The 15404-nt window shown below is 40.1% G+C and overlaps 2 protein-coding genes across 2 annotated transcripts; both read right to left on the reverse strand.

Annotated features, from left to right (window-relative positions):
- Positions 1 to 5055: 5055 nt before the first annotated feature.
- Positions 5056 to 5991, reverse strand: LOC139158705 (olfactory receptor 9G4-like). Its single transcript, XM_070736037.1, has one exon. The coding sequence runs from the start codon at positions 5989 to 5991 to the stop codon at positions 5056 to 5058; it is 936 nt and encodes a 311-aa protein (XP_070592138.1).
- Positions 5992 to 14306: 8315 nt separating this feature from the next.
- On the reverse strand, positions 14307 to 15248 carry LOC139158714 (olfactory receptor 9G4-like). Its single transcript, XM_070736049.1, has one exon. The coding sequence runs from the start codon at positions 15246 to 15248 to the stop codon at positions 14307 to 14309; it is 942 nt and encodes a 313-aa protein (XP_070592150.1).
- Between the last annotated feature and the right edge of the window lie 156 nt (positions 15249 to 15404).

Here is a 15404-nt window from a genome sequence, read left to right on the forward strand (position 1 = left end):
TTAAATTGTTAGCTTTTGTCCTTTATTTCTTGCTTTCTTTAACTTGTTTCTTTTTCATCACTTACTGGGATACCTTTCTGGGTTCAGCATTTGCAGCTTACTTGCATTGTGAGTTCCGTTCCTTAGTTAGCATCAGTTACTAAATTTCTCCTAATTTTTTTTCCCAAATCTCAATTCCTTACCATCATTTACTCCATGCCAAAATCTCTCCACTCCTATTCTCTAAAACAGCCTGATTTCCAAATTACATGATTTGTAGTTTTTGAAATTACCCTACGTTTTTGAAAAGTTCCTTATATTTCCAGAGCATACATAATTCTTCATATTCCTGGTGTGCCCAATCACATTTGGCGAATAAAAAAAATCTATTCTATTCTATGTTCATTTTAAGACCATTCAAATATTTCTTCCATCTTCTCTGAAGCTTTTTTCAACCATGCAATCCCTAAGTATTGCAGAGCATTGCAGCTATAACTTGATTTCATTGACGTGCCCTGCTCTTACTTACAAAATTCCAGAAATCTATATTTTTACCAACCTTGACTAAGTTGTTCTATTTGATGGTACCCAAATGTATAATTTTACTGAAGCTTCCCTTTCCAAACTTCACCAATAATCGGGCACATCCCAGCTAAAAATAATCCTAACAGGATTCCCCCAAGTATGGGGGGAAAAGAAAAAAAGCAGTAGGTTTTCTCTCTTTTGGAATAGAATAGAACATAATTTCTTTCTCATCAGGGGGTTCCATCTTCTGCTAAGATTACTATTTCCTTTTCTCAGAAGTGTGAACAGCTTTCTTTCCCCTTGACAGAAGTCTTTAATTAATGAAACATCTCAGAAATTTGCTGTCCTTTCTCTGATCTGGGCTTGTCCCACTGTAAACTTGTTGTCACAGGCTGATTGCAGCTTTCTTTTAAGAAAGGATTGGAAGAAATGACTGCCATGTACATTTACCTTCACTCCCCTTGTGCAACTACATGTTTTTCAGCCAAGGTTTTTACTAAGACTCATTTCATCATGGAGATCAATTTTCTGCTTAGGTCCACATCACTGTTCTCTTTCCTCAGAGGTGTGGACAGCTCCCTTTCCACTTTAGAGAAGTTCAGTTAATGAAACATTTTGAAAAAGGGATATGAAACCTCAAACCCCAAATACTTTAACCTTAAAATGTCTACAGCCAACCTCTCCCTGTTTCTAAGAGGTCTGTAAGGGGTGTGCATAAGCGCACCACTGTGTCTACCATCCCTGTCCTACTGTCCTATTGTCCTCTTTTATTGTCACTTTTTACTTTTGTTATGTTTATACAAACTACTACTATCCTATACATGTTTGACAAACAAAGAGACAAACAAATAAAGGGATGTCTATACGCGGAGAGGGGCGGCATACAAATCTAAATAATAAATAAATAAATAAATGGTGCTTCTTCTGGAGAGCAGCAGAAACTGGAAAAGTAAAATGTGAATTATTTTTTAATACCATCCATTATTCACAGAAGGACAGAAATGGATGGGTTGTTGCATGGCTGTGACACCCCTGATGATCAGAGGTGACAAAAAGGGATAAGTGAGCATTGCTTAAGCCCTAACTGCAATAATTATAGAATCTTGTTGCACATCTATCTAAATTATGCCCAGATATGCCAAACGTACCTGAATGAAGATGAGTATATTTTCTTGTTACGTTCTTTGGGCAAGTCAACAAAGCAACCTGTAGGGGAGACTTGTATTTTCCTGAGTAAAGTGAGAATACTTTAAATTAGCTTTTCCCCATTCCCTGGAGAAGTATTTAAACTGAGTCTTTCCTCTTGATGATCTGAAGATTGGTACCACGCCAAAGTTTTTTTCTTAATTCATCCAAAGGGAATTTCATCTTTAAAAAAAAGAGGAAGGGGGAATAGCCATTCCATGAGGTTACCTGAGATCTCCAGGTGAGCATTCATCTTCCATGTTGAAGACCCTTAGAAGTTCAGTTACAATTATCACTTGTTTCAGGGTCTTTTCTAAAAAAACATCAGTGCAATGTAGAATTCATAATGGCAACCCTTTAAATTTATTGTAATTATTCATTTAATTTTTTTACAGAAAAATTTGAAGAAAGAGAAGCAATGAAATAAAATTGTAAACTGAAGAAAAATATTAAAAAGAGTTATTTTTTTCATAATGATTTTTATGATTTTAGGGAGTTGGGTGGCTTAAAATTTAAATAAATAAAATTCATTTTTCAAAACAGGGCCTCCAAATTTTCAAACGTATAATTTGGTTTATAAACTATTAACCTGTCATCTCTCTAAGATATTAATGGCCACACTCCCTGGAAGAATATTTTTAGCCTAGGATAAAAATATATTTTTTAAAGAAATAATGTCCAAAGTGTAGATGTCCAATATAGATGTAAATAAAGTCCAAATACTGTACTTCCATTACTGCAAGGCATGCTGTGTTTTCCTTACAGGAGACAAAAAAGCATTTTCAAAAAACCACATGACAGGAAAAGAACAAGAAAGAAATGGATAAAATACAGCTGGGGGTTAAAATAAATGACCATTCAACCAACCAGTCAACTTTTAGAGCTATAAAGCCCTTCATGGCATTGGGCCAGAATATCTCCGAGACCACCTTCTGCCACACGAATCCCAGCGACTGGTCAGGTCCCGCAGAGTTGGCCTTCTCCAGGTCCCGTTGATGAAACAATGTCATCTGGCAGGACCCAGGGGAAGAGCCTTCTCTGTGGCGGCCCTGACCCTCTGGAATCAACTCCCCCCAGAGATTAGGATTGCCCCCACCCTCCTTGCCTTACGCAAACTGCTTAAAACCCACCTCTGTCTTCAGGCATGGGGAAATTGATTCCCCTGGGCCATTTCTGCTTTATGTATGGTTTATATGAGATGTATGATTGCTTTTTATATTAAGGGTTTTAAATTGTTTTAATTATTGGATTTGTACTGTTTTGTGTTTTGAGCCACTCCGAGTCTCCAGAGAGGGGCGGCATAGAAATCTAATTAACAACAACAACAACAAAAGAGGGTTGAAGCAAAACAGGAGCTTTAAAAAGTATAGTTGAAATCCAGGCATGCGAATAGTCTGTCAAAAGGAAGAAGATGGATCATTTGGTTTTCTGCTGTTCCTATTAGGAACTACAGTGTTCCCTCGGTTTTCGCGGGGGATGCGTTCCGAGACCACCCGCGAAAGATAAATTTCCGCAAAGTAGAGATGCAGAAGTAAATACACCCATTTTGGCTATGAATAGTATCACAAGCCTTCCCTTAACACTTTAAACCCCTAAATTACAATTTCCCATTCCCTTAGCAACCATTTAGATTATTACTCACCATGTTTATTTATTAAAGTTTATTTTTAAAAAATATTTATTAAAGGTGGATGAAAGTTTGGTGATGACTTATGACGTTATTGGGTGGGGAAAACCGTGGTATAGGGGAAAAACCCACAAAGTATTTTTTAATTAATATTTTTGAAAAACCGTGGTATAGACTTTTCGCGAAGTTCGAACCTGCGAAAATTGAGGGAATACTGTATAATCTTCAAGATTCCTCATCTTAGGTTAAGAAGTTGTCCATAGTCTTCTGAAAACTATCACATCCCCTATTTGGGATATACTATATGGTGGGTTCTCTTTTTTTTGCCCCTTTTATATATATTTTAGCTATATTTTTTATATATAATAATTTAAATACCGTGTTGGAGATAATTGGAAATATTTGCTCCTTTTCTTTCCTCTTAAGGTTCTTTTTTAATTTTAAAGGGCATTTATTATGGAAGAGGGTTTAAAGTATATATGAAAATTGATATGGAGGAGATTTTTGAGAAAATTGAAACATTTGGCTCTAATTAATTCGAGGTGATTAAGAACAGTAACAGCCTAAAATTCAGTTCTTGGTTTTTTTTAACTTTTTTTTTATCATATGAGGAATTGGAATAATTATTTTTTGGTCCAGATGTTAAATCATCAGGAGGTGGCATTGGTTTAATCTGTGATTACCAAAATTGTAAAAATGTTATATTGTAAATTAATTTGAAATTAATGGTCAAACACAATCCTGATGTGGCTCTCAATGAAACTGAATTTGACACCCCTGCTGTATAACATTTTATTTTCCCCTAGCAACCCATTATTTAACTGGCAGAATTTAACTAGTAAAACCCTACAACAATTTAAAAGTTTTAATTAAGAGCTACCCATTCTGAGGGAAGAGAGGAAAGAGGTCAATAACACTTACAGAAAACAAGCATTGTGTCTTCTTTTACAGGGTTTTTCATGACTTCCACACAGGAAAAATTGTCTCAGACTATGTTATTGGCTCAGATTTCATGAAAAACTAACTCCATCCCTAATAGCAATTTTTCACTAGAAGTAGGATTTTTCCTGTGTATTTTATTGTGTCGAAAACAAAGTCCAAATAGAAAGCTGTCAGCCTCATTTACTTAAGAGAGCTTCTGAGATTCCAAGCATGAGGTCTGTCTTTGGTTCTCCATAGAATAACATCTGGCTAAGAATGTCTGACAATTTGATATAAGGTCAGAGTACTTGAAAACATCACACAGAACACATACTGTTGAAAAATACACAATTTTCCCTGTGAAAATCCTCCCTCCCATGGAAGTCATGACTCATGAAACAACTTGAAATAATGCAACATCTGTTTCTCTATGCTCTGAGAGCTGGAAAAAAGGGCTGTATATAGTATGCTATGTATTATTTAGTTTCCCTCCCTGAGTTCCATATTTTGAAGATTGCTATCAAGTCAGAGAATGACTGAGAAAATGTGTGCAAAGGAAGCAATTGGCTGTGAAGAAAACTAAAAGTGCAGATATTGATGAAGGCACTCTCAACCATTGGGAAGGAAGGAAGGAGGGAGGGAGGGAGGGAGGGAGGAAGTTATTGTTGTTAGCCGCCCCGAGTCTACGGAGAGGAGCGGCATACAAATCTGATAAATAAAGGAAGGAAGGAAGGAAGGAAGGAAGGAAGGCAACACTACAGCAGGGGCTTAATTTATTATCTAAAATCTACTCTGGACTAAGACAGTATCAGTGACATTTATTTAGATGATGTGATTCCTTCCCAGACTTTCTCGAAGGCTGCCTTCACATCTTTGTTGCGTAAACTATAAATTAATGGGTTGATCAGTGGGCCTATTATGGTATAGAACAATGCATTTGCCTTGTTCCAATTTGGAGTGTTTTGAGATTTGGGTCTGCAATACATGATGAGAATGGAACCATAGAATAGGGTAACTGACACCAGGTGAGCTGAGCAAGTGAAGAAGGCTTTGCGTCTCCCTGCGGATGAATGGATATGAATGATAGCTCCTACAATACCAATATAGGAGCTCAGGATGATAGCCGAGTTTACCAACCAATTGCAACCTATGAGAGCAGTCATAATGACTTCATAGAACCCTATATCATCACAGGACATTTTCAGAAGAGGCAGAACATCACAAAAGTAATGATTGATGACATTGTTCCCACAAAAGCGTAGGCGGAAAGTGTTACTAATATGTGCAATGGCATTGGCAAAGCCAGCAGCATAAGCTCCTACAACCAGCTGGATGCAGAGCTTCTTGGGCATGGCAGTGACATAAAGAAGTGGGTTGCAGATGGCCACATAGCGGTCATAGGCCATGAAGGCCAACAGGAAGCATTCAGTGTAGGCCAAGCCAGCAGAGAAGAACAACTGTGCTGCACAGCCAGCTATGGACATGTGATTATTTTTGGATAAACAGTCAGACAAGATCCGAGGAGTGTAGACCGAGGAGTACCAGATGTCCAGGAAGGAAAGGCTGCCCAGAAAGAAGTACATGGGTGTGTGCAAACGGGAGTCCAGGTAGATCAGGGCCATGAGGCCCAGATTCCCAGTCAGTGTAAAGATGTAGGAGACCAAGAACAGCACAAAGAAGATTATTCGCAGAAATGGATCTTTTGTAAATCCAACAAGGATAAAATCTGTCACTAGTGTCCGATTATCTTCCATTTCTGTCATTTTCGTAAGCATAATCTGTTTAGAAAAGAAAGAGAAATCAAAATTTGACAATTCCCAGTCCCAGAATACAGAATTTGTGCTATGATTTTGAAGCATGTGTTGAAAATGCTTTGAAGTACAGTATTTGGTATGCTAGTATTAACTTTGCCTCAAATTGATTTGGCTTCCAGTTTTTAATGTTCTATATCTGGTTATGAGATGAAGGCTTCATCCATTCAAAAAGACATCCAACAAGCCAAAAAGTGGACAAAAATAGCAAAACACCTCCTCACCAACAATCAACATCCAAATGAGCATAGATTAACATCAAGAGTAATATTAGGATAACAATAAAAAAGCAATCCCAATGAGGGGATTGTCCCAATCAGGGGATTGCCAAACAAACTAGAAATAAACTGCACAACCAAGGAACCACCAAGACCACCATTCCCTGAAAGCTGCGCACGTGCACATGCGCGTGCTCCAAAATACCCCCACGCACACCCTTTTTCACGGCCGCGCACTCCCCATCCCACTGCCAGCCCGGGGGGGGGGAGGCGCTGGCAGCAGAAGGGAAGGGAGCCGTGGCCGCCCCTGCCTCCCCACGGTGCCTCCGGCCCCCTCAGCCTTTCAGCGCTGCCCCCCGCCCGCCCGATCTGCCCCCTCAGCTCCTCTGCCACCTCCTGCCTTTCGGCATGGCTCCTCCCACACCCGGAATGCACGCCCTGCCCGTCTCACCTTTGCCAAGAGCACTTTCGTCCAGGGCTCTCACAAGGGGGTTGCAGGAGAGGCGGGGCAGGCGTTCTCTCAGCGGAGGCCAGCGAAGGTGATATTCAATGTCAGGGGCACGCGGGCGGTTGCGTGCCCTCCCTATCCCACTGCTAGCCCACTCGGAATATTCAAAATAAGAAAAACCTTCGCCGGCGAAGGCTTTTCTTATTTTGAATGTTCTGGGCGGGCGGGCAGGGGGATGGGGAGCTCGCGCAACCGCCTGCGCACCCCCAACATTGAATATCACCTTTGCCAGCCTCCGCTGAGAAGAACGGAGAGAGAACGAGAGTGAGTGAGAGCAACAGACAGCAAGATAGAGAGAAAGTGAGAAAGAGAGAGAGAGAGAAAGGGGGGAGAGAAAGAGATAGCAAGAGAGAGAGAACAAGAGAGAGAGAAAATGTGAGAAAGAAAACAAGAGAGAAAGAGTGAGAGAGAAAGAAGCAAGAGAGAGAAAGAAAACAAGAGAGAGAAAGTGAGAAAAAGAGAGAGAAAGAGGGGGAGAGAGAGAAAGAGAGAAAGCAAGAGAGAGATGAGAGAGGAAGGAAGAGAGTGAGAGAGAGGAAGAAAGCAAGAGAGAGAGAGAGACAGAGAAAGCAAGAGAGAGAGAGAGAAGAGTGGAAGGAAGAGATAGAGAGAAATGATAGAAAAAAGGGGAGAAAAAAGAGAAATGAGAAAATGATTGAGGCAGAGAATGACAGGAAAGAGAGAGAAACAGAGAGAGAAGAGACTCTTGATTTAAAGCATATGGTAAAAGAACTTAAATAATAACAGAGGAAAAAACCCAGCCTTCACCTGTTTTTATTAGTACTGTAGTTATGTTTTTAGTTTTGCTGGTTGATTTAGTTTTAATAGTACAATGGATTTTGGTTTTTTTAAATTATTAATTTCTTTTAATAAAAAAGAAGGTTTTTTTCTTATTTATTTATTTATTTATTTATTTATTTATTTATTCTATTCCGCCCAGTCCCAAAGAGACTGTCGCTCAGACACTATACTTTTCCGCCCACACCGGAAAAAAATTAGACCACTCTGACTAACAATGACCCGACAAACTAATAGAATATAAAATGAGAGTAAATGCGCCTCTCCCACCCTCTCCCTCTCTCTAACTAGATAACATCAATGATGGTGCTACCCAGTTTGATAATGAAAATTTTGAAAGAAAACAACCAATCTCAGAGAGCACCAAGGACTCCTCAATTCAATTCTGAGCTGCAAATATTCTCCTATATTGACTTTAATTCCATCTGGACTTTCCATTGCTAAGTATAATAGGATAACAGAATAATAGAGTTGGAAGAGATCTTGGAGATCTTCTAATCTCACACCTTCCTCAAGCAGAACATAATATCAATAATATCAATCAGATAAGAACATAAGAAGAGCCATGCTGAATCAGGCCAAAACCCATCGAGTCCAGCATTCTGTGTCACACAGTGGCCCACCAATTTTACATGGGGATCTTGAGCAAACAAATGGTTGTCCGATTTCTTCTTAAACACCTCCAGTGTTGGAGCTACAACTTCTGGAGGCAAGTCAATCCACTGATTAATTTTTCTAACTGTCAGGAAATTTCCCTATAGTTGTAGCTGATTAATTTACACCCATTGCTTCTTCACCTACCTTCAGGTACTTCAGAGAATAGGTTCTCCCCTTCTTCTTTGTGGCAGCTCTTAGATATTGGAACACTGCTATCATGCCATCTCATTAAACTAGACACAATTAATTCCTGCAACCGTTCTGCATATGTTTTAGCCTCCTCTTTTCATCATCATGTTTGTTGCTCTTTTCTTACTGTCTCTAGCATCTCAAGAACTATTTTTATATCATGGCTCCTAAAATGGCATGCAATATTCCAAGTGTGGCCTTACCAAGGCATTATAAAGTGGTACTAACACTTCATGTGATGTTGATTCTATCTCTCTGTTAATGCAGTCCAAGATTTCATTGGATATTTTGGCAGCTGCAGCACACTGCTCGCTCATATTTAAGTGGTTGTCCATTAGAAGTCCTGGAACATTCTCGCAGTTACCACTGTTCCATAACTTAATGAGGAAGTGATGAAATTGAATGTGAGCCAGTGAATTCCATAACTTAATGAAATAGGAACTGAATCTGTATCATTGCGTTAACTGTAACTATAACAGCAGTGGATTGCTCCTGGTTTGGACCAGTTCTTAGAACCAGTAGCGGTGGCCACAGAAGGTTCCACCCACCTGCCCAGAAGCGTTATGTGCATGAGCAAGTGCGTGCATGAACTGGTGGCAAATTAATTCAGAACCCACTACTGAACTATAACTATAATCGTGAGAGTTTATTCCATGCCAGTTATAGGCTAATTGAATTCTCAGATTGGAACATTGTGCATCCTGTCACCCAAGATCTTCATTTAGAGATGATTGTTAATGCTATGTGCTAACTCATCTGAAGTTATATTCAACTTCATTTCTATTTTATTCCTAACAATTTCATCCAGTTGATGTTCTGCCGTTTCTCTGTTACATTTCTAATGTTGAGGAAACAAGTATTTTCTTCATTCATGTTCATAATTTTCCCCTTTTAATGAAAGTCCAAACTAGTTACCTGAGGTTGGCTGACCTGCTCTGATTTCTATTCAAACCATCCCAGAGAACATATTGCAGAAGCAATAACAAAGGTGGTGTCTAGTGTAGTTTGTAAACTGTTGTCTTTCTAATTTGTGGCCCCAAACAACAGGTTCACTCTTCACCCAATGCCCACCCTGGTCCCACTGAATGACCTCTTTTCTAGTCAGTGGAACAGCAGAAACGGTCTGCCTTCTATCCTTTATACAATCGAACCAGGGGTGGATTCCACTTATCTTTGCCACCGGTTCACATCGTGACATTCTGCATATCCCCTTGTGCAATTCTGCTCCCACACAAGCTCAGTAGCTATAATCAGCCCAAAACACAGCTGAGGAGCTGATCAGCTGTGCTTCAGGCAAAGGAATAATGGTCAGTATAAACACGGGGGCGGATTGAAAGGCCCCTTTTCAAGTAGCATCAGAGGACACAAACTCAAAACAGTAAAAAATTCTGTCACTGACCAAACCATATTTGTGACACCATCATGACATCATCAGTGGGTCGATACCGGTTCAGGTGATCTGGTCCGAACTGGCAGAAACCCACCCCTGAACTGAACATTTTCCAGCCATGGTTCTTACTGGGGCTCATTTCATCAGAGGGGTTTCATCATTTGATTAGATCCAGATTTGTGTCTTCTTTCCTCAAAGGTGTCAGCAGCTCTCTTTCCAGGAGCTCTGGTTAGCACAATGGATAGAATGCAGTATTGTAGGCAAACTTACCCTCAGTCTGAAGTTCAATCCTAATGGAGTTCAAGGTTGATTCAACCTCCATCATCTTTTGGTGAAATGAGGATCCTTATGCTTGGAGGGCGATATGTTGACATTGTAAATTGCCCAGAAAGTGTTATTGCTAGTGCTTCACTTCACGGAAGATAACAGTTTAAACATTCCAAAGAAGTGATATAAAACGCTTTCTCTGTAGTTTCTCTGTAGTTTCTCAGAGCTCTACCTGGACTTTGACTTTCAATTCCCATTCTAAGACTCTTGTGAGGGGTAGGATTGACTCCAGCCTTCCTTTAGAGAAAGGGTTGCAAGAAGTGACCACCCTGCACATGATGCATGGAGGTGCTTCTGGAGGAAACAGAGATCGGAAAATGAACCACTTTTGGACACCTTCCACTGTTTACAGAAGGGCAGGAAGGGATTGGTTGGTGCGCAACCCTGATAATCAGATGTGAGCATTGGTCAGAATTTTGTTGGACAGCTATCTAAATTATTCCCAGACATGCCAAACTTACCTGGATGAAGCTGAGTATAATTTCCTGCTGCCTGTTGGACAAGCCAGTGGATCAATCCAAATCAGAGTGGTGCTTTTTCCTGAATAAAGTGTCCACATCCCTGTTCCCTGTGGAAGCACTTAGATTAAATTCTCCCTCTGGGTGATATGAAGTCAGAATATTATTAGCATTACTAAATGTTTTTTCCCCCCCTAAATTCTCCAAAGGGAGTTTCATCTGGGAAAAGAAAGGGGACAAACACCCCAAGGTTTTCTGAATTCTCCAGGTAAACAATTAGAAGTTTAGCTGCAATTAACATTTTCTCAGACCATCTCTGGGGAAAAAAAGAACTTTGAAATATACGTTTGATCACGGTGAACCCTTTCAATTATTATCATTATTTATTGACTGAAGGAAGGTTTATAAAAATTGCAAAAAATGGGAAACAAAAAAGAATAAATTATTTTTGCATTAATAAAATTGTATTTTCAAAAACAGAAAAGTTATATTGTCCATGATTCTTGGAAGGCATCCAGGAGCCTTTCCCTAAACATTGCTGGATGAGAGATACTGTTCCTTAAATTGGATACCAGGACTGCCATCTCTTCACCCTGCCATCTCTAGAGATGGAGTCAGAGATATTGCATGGAGCTCAACCATTCAGGCTCAATTCATATGTGATTGTGTATGGGTGGTGGTTAACGTGTCTTAGAAGGAGTGGCCTACTGGCTCTTAAAGAGATGATGTTGTACTCCTACCTCAAAGAAACATAACTCAATCCAAGTTGTCTGGATAGCTTTCATCCAATCTCAAATCTTTCCTTTTTAGAGAAGGTGGTAGAAAGAGTAGCTACATATCAGCTTCAGAGAACCCTAGATGAGGTAGATTATCTAGATCCATTTCAGTTGTGGTTCAGACCATTGTTGGGGATTGACTCAGCATTGATTGTGCTCATGGATGACCAGGGGTGGGCAACTTCCCGGATGGGGGGGATGCAGTGGGGTAGCAAAAATTGAGCTCCACCACAGAGCACTCTATTTGCACTGAAAGATGTTGAAAGAAAATGCAGGGCATCCTGCATAAGCCATGCCCATCACTGTGGATGACCCACTGATAGATTGCTACCAGAACAGTAAAGTGCTCCGTTCCAGTAGCGGTTTTCGGGATGCACATGCAGCTGCACATCCCTGATGCATGCCAACATGTGCCCACATGAGATTTGGCTTCTGTGCATGTGCAGCAAGAGAAATCTTGTGTGAAGACACTTGTGCAAGTGAGATTTTGGTGATTTTGCCATTTTTTTTTTCGCTTTTGCGTATGGATATAGGATTCTTCCATTTTTAGTTCTGGATGGGGTTGCACTACCCTAGACAAACCCAGTGCACCATCTGGGGATCCTCTTAGATTTATGGTTCCTGCTCAACAAACAGGAGAGCCATTACACAACTTTGGGTGGTACACCAATTGCGTCCATTCCTGGACTGGAAGGCCCTGATTACTCATACCATTGTAACCTCTCCTTTAGACTATTATAACATGCTCCACACGAGTCTACCCCTGAAGAGCATTTAGAAACTTGAAGTAGTGCAGAATGTTTACGGGACCGTTTGCTATCTCATTTACGGACTGTCTGCTACTCGCACTTCCCTGCAGCCAATAAGGGCCCACAGAGTTCTCCTGGTCCTGTCTGCTAAACAATGTTGGTTGGCAGGCCATGGGAAAGAGCCTTTTCTGTGGCAGCTCTGACCCTTTGAATCCAACTACCCCTGGAGTTTTGCACTATCCCTACCCTAACGGCCTTCCAGAAAGCCATTAAGACCTGGCTTTTCCGGCAGGCCTGGGACCATGAATGACTGAATGATTGAATGTTTGAAGGTTTTTTTAATAGGGCTAATGATTGTTCTTATATATATTTGATGTTGTAATTTTTTAATCATTGTTTTTTATATGTTGTTAGCCGCCCAGAATCCACTGGCACACAAATCTTGTTAAACACTAAATAATAAAAAATGTCACTGTGGGGATAATAAATAGCGCCAAATATATAGCATACATAACACCACTTCCATGTGAGCTGTATTTCTTGCCAGTGTGTTTCCAGATGCAATTGAAAATTATAATTAGCTTGGTAACTTGGTACCTGATTACCTGAGCAATTGTCTTTCTCCAAGATACTTTATGCATTCAACTTAATGTAGCAGATTGGACATGCCACAGATCCTATCAGACAGAGTGTCACTTGTTAGGGACTGTAAGTCATGCTTTTTTCAGCAACTGGCCATGGTCTTTGGAACATCCTCCCTTCAGAAATTAGAGTGGGCCCAACCCTGTTAACTTTTCATAAGGCCCTAAAGACCTGGTTATGTTGTGTGTCTGGAGTGCTGAATGTGTCAATGCCCCCATTTCTTGACTGAATTAATTAACTGGTCAAGTATCTCAGCTGTTATGCAGTTATTTTAGATGTTTTTTAAACTGTTTTAAACCGTTTTAGTGTGTTAATTGGTCTTAGGACAGGAGCCTAATTCCACAGCAGCCCAGCAGCTAGAGCTGGAGCTTCACTTGAACACCATGACAATTGTAAATTGTACCATTTACAAATTTGTACAAGTGACAATTCAGTCAATTGTAAAAGACGGTTTTATTTGGAACCACTTCGATCCTGCAACAACACCTTTAACACCATCAGAGAATGAATTCTGCCTATCCCAGGGCCTTGGGAAAGACTCGATAGGTGGAGAAATAATGCAAATGCAAGCTAAACGTCTGGTTGACTGGATGTTGAACCACATTAATAATTAATATGATCCAAACAGAAATAACTACCAACTGTCCAAATTAAATTCCAAATAGCAATATAGATCTTTTCTTTGTTTTGGCCTTTTTTGTGACATGGGTGGGGTTTTTTTATAAAATGAAAAATGACATCTGATACAAATATATTAAATAAATACATAAATGTAACATATAAAAAAGAGCACACTGGTGCCCAATCCTGTCACTCTGGTAAGTTAAAAAATGGCTAATCCTGGATCCCATCTACCTGCCTTCAGTTAGGGGGCCCCACTGTCTCCTTCAGTTTTTTTTAAAAAATGCTGGTTTTTTCTCTCTCTTCCTAAAGGATGATCCTTTGTTGGGGAAGAAGTGAAGCTGAAGGAATACATCAACCATTGCATTTAAATTATTTCATATGAAATCAGCAAGGACTATCCAGCCAGAATGCTACAGCAGGATAGAACTTAGTTTTGGGGCAATGCAATTTAGACTGGAACACTTTCTTAAATAATTACATCAGTCAATGTAAATAATTACATCACATATGCAAACATGGCTGTGAGAAGGACTCTAAGAGAAGACCCCTGAGTTAATTCCCAAATATTGGGTAGAATTTTGGAGAGAATGAAGCACATGTTTCGTCCATACAAGTCTACCATCTTACCTATTGTGTTTCCTTTCTATTTACCTTATTGCGAACCATATTTTGAAATGTTTTCAAGTAGGAAAAGGAAAGAGAAAAGGAAAACTGGGAAGATGCACATATGGGGAAAATCCCCCAACCCCCCAAAATAAATAGATTTTAAATATGGTACCTTTGACCATCAAAGAAGGAAGGAAAGAAGGAAGGAAGGAAGGAAGGAAGGAAGGAAGGAAGGAAGGAAGGAAGGAAGGAAGGAAGGAAGGAAGAGGTTTAAATAGTGTGAAGTACAATCTGGGGAAAATGATGTTGATGGCCTTCATTTGGGTACTGTGAATCTCCCCCAAACTTTCTTGAAAGCTGCCTTTACATCTTTGTTACGTAAGCTGTAAATGAAAGGGTTGGCCAGAGGGTTGACTACAGTATAAAACAATGCATTTGCCTTGTCCCAATTTGGAGTGTGGGAAACATTGGGTGTGAGGTACATGATGAAAATGGAACCATAAAAGAGGGAGACTGACATCAAGTGAGCTGAGCAAGTGAAGAAGGCTTTGCGTCTCCCTGCAGCTGACCGAATGTTAACTATGGCTGCTCCAATGCCAATGTATGAGCCTACAATGATAGCAGTGATTACTAGTAAATTGGAACCCAATACAGTAGCTTCAATGAGTGCATGGACACGTGTGTCATTACAGCTGATTTTAAGAAGTGGCGGCCCATCACAAAAGAAATGGTTGATGACATTATTTCCACAAAAATGTAGCTGAAAAGTGTTGCCAGTGTGCACAATTGCATTGGCAAAGCCAGCTGCATAAGCTCCTACAACTAGCTGGATGCAGAGCTTCTTGGGCATGGCCGTGACGTAAAGTAGTGGGTTGCAAATGGCCACATAGCGGTCATAGGCCATGAAGGCCAACAGGAAGCATTCAGTGTAGGCCAATCCAGCAGAGAAAAAGAACTGGACTGCACAACCAGCTAGGGACATGTGGTTGTTCTTGGACACACAGTCAAACAAGATTCGAGGAGTGTAGACCGAGGAATACCAGATGTCCAGGAAAGAAAGGCTACCCAGAAAGAAGTACATGGGTGTGTGCAAACGGGAGTCCAGGTAGATCAGGGCCATGAGGCACAAATTCCCAGTCAGTGTAAAGATGTAGGAGAACAAGAACAGCACAAAGAAGATTATTCGCAGAAATGGATCTGTTGTAAATCCAACAAGGATAAAATCCATTACCAGTGTCCGATTACCTTCCAGTTCCATCATTTTCATAAACACTATCTATTTAGAAAAGAAAGAGAAATCAAAATTTGACAATTTTCAATCCCACAATACAGAATTTGTGCTATGATTTTGAAGCATGTGTTGAAAATGCTTTGAAGTACAGTATTTGGTATGCTGTTATTAACTTTGCTCCAA

Source organism: Erythrolamprus reginae, chromosome 1 (assembly GCF_031021105.1).
Source record: "Erythrolamprus reginae isolate rEryReg1 chromosome 1, rEryReg1.hap1, whole genome shotgun sequence".
Classification (NCBI taxonomy): Eukaryota; Metazoa; Chordata; class Lepidosauria; order Squamata; family Dipsadidae; genus Erythrolamprus; species Erythrolamprus reginae.

Excerpts from the sequence above, each read along its gene's own strand:
- LOC139158705 (XM_070736037.1), bottom strand. The coding sequence starts at position 5,991 with ATGGAAGATAATCGGACACTAGTGACAGATTTTATCCTTGTTGGATTT.
- LOC139158714 (XM_070736049.1), bottom strand. The coding sequence starts at position 15,248 with ATGGAACTGGAAGGTAATCGGACACTGGTAATGGATTTTATCCTTGTT.